The sequence below is a fragment of the Haliaeetus leucocephalus genome, unplaced genomic scaffold (assembly GCF_000737465.1).
Source record: "Haliaeetus leucocephalus isolate CR32 unplaced genomic scaffold, Haliaeetus_leucocephalus-4.0 Scaffold423, whole genome shotgun sequence".
NCBI classification, from domain to species: Eukaryota; Metazoa; Chordata; class Aves; order Accipitriformes; family Accipitridae; genus Haliaeetus; species Haliaeetus leucocephalus.
The window spans coordinates 4,339-8,732 of NW_010972859.1; the positions used below are offsets into that span (position 1 = coordinate 4,339).

Consider the following 4,394-nt stretch of genomic DNA (forward strand, 5'->3'; position numbering starts at 1 on the left):
GGGGGGGGGGGACACGGAGGGGTGAGGAGGTTGGGGACGTCGTGGTGGTCGTCTGTCCGTCTCTCGCCAGCTTCGCCATGGGCATCGAGTTCAGGGAGGGCTCCTTGGTCATCAACAGCAAGAACCAACACCGGCTGAAGAAGGGTGAGGAGCGCTTCAGCCCACCCCCAAAATCGTCCTCTTCCCCCCCCAAATCATCCTCTTCCCCCCCAAATCATCCTCTTCCCCCACCAAATCGTCTTCTTCCCCCCTCAAATCGTCCTCTTCCTGCACAAAGTTGTCCTCTTCCCCCCAAAAAAGTTCTCTTCCACCCCAAGTGAGTCCTCTTCCACCCCAAAGAGGTCTTCCTCCACCCCCAATGTGTTCTTCTTCCACCCAAAAAAAGGTCCTCTTCCACCCAAAACTGTCCTCCTTCCACCCAAAAAAGGTCTTCTTCCACCCAAAATCATCCTCTTCCACCCCAAATTTTGTCCCCACCACCCCAAAATCATCCTCTTCCACCCCCAAATTTTCTCCCGCCGCCCCAAACTTCTCCTCCCTCCCCCCAAATTGTCCTCCCTCGCCCTAAAATGTCTCCGCCCCCCCCGGCCCCACCCACCCCCTCCTCTTCCTCCCCCCAGGCATGGTCTTCAGCATCAACGTTGGCTTCTCCGACTTGACCAACAAGGAAGGCAAGAAGCCGGAGGAGAGGACCTACGCCATGTTCATCGGCGACACCGTGCTGGTGGACGAGGTGGGTGGGGCACGAGGAAGGGGTGGGGCCACAGGGACACACCCCTCCCAAAAATACAACGGGGTCCTTCTTCCCCAACCCGCGCTCTTCCTCCGCCAGGAGGGTCCCGCCACCATCCTCACCACCGTCAAGAAGAAGGTCAAGAACGTCGGTATCTTCCTCAAGGTGACGACGCGAGGCAGGGGCAAAAATGGGGCAAAACCCCTCGATTTTGGGCAAACAACCCCGTTTTGACCCCAGTTTTTTTAAAACCCACAATTTTGTTTTTTTCTTTTTTACCCCAAAAAAGAACGAAGACGAAGAGGAAGAAGAAGAAGAGAAAGACGAAGCCGAAGATCTCCTCGGCCGCAGCTCCCGGGCGGCTCTGCTGACGGAGCGGACGCGGGTGGGTTGTCCCCGCCCGCCCCACCCCAAAACCACACCCCATTTTTTTATTTTTTTTTTGAGGAGGTGGGGGGAGGTCTGAGGTCATTTCCGCCCCGCCCCAGAACGAGCTGACGGCGGAGGAGAAGCGCCGAGCCCACCAGAAAGAGTTGGCCGCTCAACTCAACGAAGAGGCGCGCCGGCGGTTGACGGAGCAGAAGGGCGAGCAGCAGATCCAAAAGTAACCCAAACCGGTGGATTTTTGGGGGGGGGGGAGGTTTGGGGTAAAATGGGGGTTCTTCGGTTCGGGCGGGGCCCTCGCCACATCACCGCCGTGTTTTGGTAGGGCTCGCAAGTCCAACATCTCCTACAAGAACCCGGCGTTGATGCCCAAGGAGCCCCACATCCGCGAGATGAAGATCTACATCGACAAGAAGTACGAGACCGTCATCATGCCCGTCTTCGGCATCGCCACCCCCTTCCACATCGCCACCATCAAGGTGGGGGGCGCCCCAAAAATCTCCCTTCCCATCTAGGACACCCCAAGATGTCCCCGGGGGGAACTCCTCGGTTCGGGTGGGGGGACATGGGGGGAGAAGGGGAGGTTCGGTTGAGATGTTGGGGTTTTGGGGTGCGGCTTCAGCCCCGATGTTGAGTTGTTGAGGTTTTGGGGTTCGATCTTCTCCCCAACTTCAACTCAAAGGGGTTTTGGGGTTCAACCTTCTCCCCACCTTCAACTCAAGAGGGTTTGGGGGTTCGATCTTCTCCCCAACTTCAACCCAGGGCAGTTTTGGGGTTCAACCTTCTCCCTACCTTCAACCCAAGGTGGTTTTGGGGTTCAGCCTGACCTCTGCCTTCAACCCAAGGTGGTTTTGGGGTTCAGCCTGACCTCTGCCTTCAACCCAAGGGGGTTTTGGGGTTCAACCTGACCCTCATCTTCAACCCAAGGGGATTTTGGGGTTCAATCTTCTCCCCAACTTCAACCCAGGGCAGTTTTGGGGTTCAACCTTCTCCCCACCTTCAACTCAAAGGGGGTTTTGGGGTTCAACCTGACCCTCATCTTCAACCCAAGGGGATTTTGGGGTTCAATCTTCTCCCCACCTTCAACCCAAGGGGGTTTTGGGGTTCAACCTGACCTCTACCTTCAACCCAAGGGGGGTTTGGGGTTCAACCTTCTCCCCACCTTCAACTCAAAGGGGTTTTGGGGTTCAACCTGACCTCTATCTTCAACCCAAGGGGATTTTGGGGTTCAACCTTCTCCCCACCTTCAACCCAAGGGGGTTTTGGGGTTCAACCTGACCCTCATCTTCAACCCAAGGGGATTTTGGGGTTCGATCTTCTCCCTACCTTCAACCCAAGGGGGTTTTGGGGTTCAACCTTCTCCCCACCTTCAACTCAAGAGGGTTTGGGGGTTCGATCTTCTCCCCAACTTCAACCCAGGGCAGTTTTGGGGTTCAACCTTCTCCCTACCTTCAACCCAAGGTGGTTTTGGGGTTCAGCCTGACCTCTGCCTTCAACCCAAGGGGGTTTTGGGGTTCAACCTTCTTCCCACCTTCAACCCAAGGGAGTTTTGGGGTTCAACCTTCTCCCCCCACCAAGCTTTTGAGATTCCCCTCCACCTCCCCAACCTTTGCTCTGCAACCTTCTCCCCACTTCACTTTTGGGCTGCAGCCCCCCCTCCTTCATTTTTGGGGGTGACCCCCTCTTTTCTTCTCCCCCCCGCCCCCAGAACATCAGCATGTCGGTGGAAGGCGACTACACCTACCTACGCATCAACTTCTACTGCCCGGGCAGCGCCTTGGGACGCAACGAGGGCAACATCTTCCCCAACCCGGAGGCCACCTTCGTCAAGGAGATGTGAGCCACCGTTGGGGACCGTGATGGGTTGAGGACACGTTGCGGTGGCTTTATGGGGTCCCCGAGGTCACCCCGACTTTTCCCGGTCCCTCCAGCACCTACCGCGCCTCCAACATGAAGACCCCGGGCGAGCAGACGGTGCCGGCCCTCAACCTTCAAAACGCTTTTCGGATCATCAAGGAGGTCCAGAAACGCTACAAGACCCGAGAAGCCGAGGAGAAGGAGAAGGAGGTGAGGACCGAGAGGAAGGGGGTTTTTTTGGGGTTCTCCTGGGGGTTTTTTTTTTTTGAGAAATTGGGGACCCCAAACTTCTCCGGGTCTTCTCCAGGGCATCGTCAAGCAAGACTCGTTGGTCATCAACCTCAACCGCAGCAACCCCAAGTTGAAGGACCTCTACATCCGTCCCAACATCGCCCAGAAGAGGATGCAGGGTTCTTTGGAGGCCCACGTCAACGGTATGGGCTTGGGGTGGGACGGATGGACCTCGTGGAGGTTCGGGGACCCCTTTGTCACCTTTAATTGTCCCCACCCCAGGTTTCCGCTTCACCTCGGTGCGCGGAGACAAGGTGGACATCCTCTACAACAACATCAAGCACGCCGTTTTCCAGCCGTGCGACGGGGAGATGATCATCGTGCTCCACTTTCACCTCAAGGTCTTCTTCTACGCTGGGGCGGGGGGGGCGTGGCTTTTTGGGGGGGGTGCAGGACCTTCCCGGTGACATGTTTGTCCCTGTCCCGTCCGCGTCCCTCCTCAAGAACGCCATCATGTTCGGGAAGAAGCGTCACACGGACGTCCAGTTCTACACGGAAGTTGGCGAGATCACCACCGACTTGGGCAAACACCAACACATGCACGACCGCGATGACCTCTACGCCGAGCAGGTTGGTGGAAAGAGGACCGAGGAAGGTCCCCGAGAAGTTTTTGGGGTGCCACCAAGATGGTGGTGACCCCCTTTATCCCACACAACCCCCCAAAGATGGAACGGGAGATGCGCCACAAGCTGAAGACGGCCTTCAAGAACTTCATCGAGAAGGTGGAAGCGCTCACCAAGGAGGAGCTGGAGTTTGAGGTGCCCTTCCGGGAGCTGGGGTAAGTGGAGACCGACCCCACCGACCTTTTTTGGGGGGTCCTCGTGGGTTTTGGGGGGCCACCGTTGGGTTTTCGGGCTGTCCCCATCGTTTTGGAGGTGATTTCAGCGTTTTTGTGGGGTGCCACTGTCTTTTTTGGGGTGTTTTCGTCTCCTTGTTGAGGCGTCCTCGTCATTTTTTGAGACATTCTCATCGTTTTTGGGGTGTCCTCATCGTTTTTGGGGTGTCCTCATGTTTTTGGGGTCTCCTCATAGTTTTGGGTCTCTTCGTGGTTTTTTGGGGTGTCCTCATGTTTTTGAGATGCCTTTTTGGAGTGTCTTCATGTTTTTGGGGGTCTCTTCATGGTTTTGGG

The 4,394-nt window shown here is 56.5% G+C and overlaps 1 protein-coding gene across 1 annotated transcript in view; it reads left to right on the top strand.

Annotated features, from left to right (window-relative positions):
- The window catches only part of SUPT16H (suppressor of Ty 16 homolog (S. cerevisiae)), a gene marked incomplete at its 5' end in the record, with an annotated part of 9,006 nt that overhangs the window by 3,943 nt on the left and 669 nt on the right, over positions 1-4,394 (top strand). The window contains 12 exons of the mRNA XM_010574296.1: positions 71-144; positions 621-733; positions 833-898; positions 1,023-1,118; positions 1,222-1,337; positions 1,443-1,596; positions 2,826-2,953; positions 3,049-3,184; positions 3,282-3,408; positions 3,488-3,606; positions 3,710-3,835; positions 3,931-4,043. Of these exons, the coding sequence (XP_010572598.1) occupies positions 71-144; positions 621-733; positions 833-898; positions 1,023-1,118; positions 1,222-1,337; positions 1,443-1,596; positions 2,826-2,953; positions 3,049-3,184; positions 3,282-3,408; positions 3,488-3,606; positions 3,710-3,835; positions 3,931-4,043 (1,368 nt within the window). The remainder of the gene's footprint in view (positions 1-70; positions 145-620; positions 734-832; positions 899-1,022; positions 1,119-1,221; positions 1,338-1,442; positions 1,597-2,825; positions 2,954-3,048; positions 3,185-3,281; positions 3,409-3,487; positions 3,607-3,709; positions 3,836-3,930; positions 4,044-4,394) is intronic.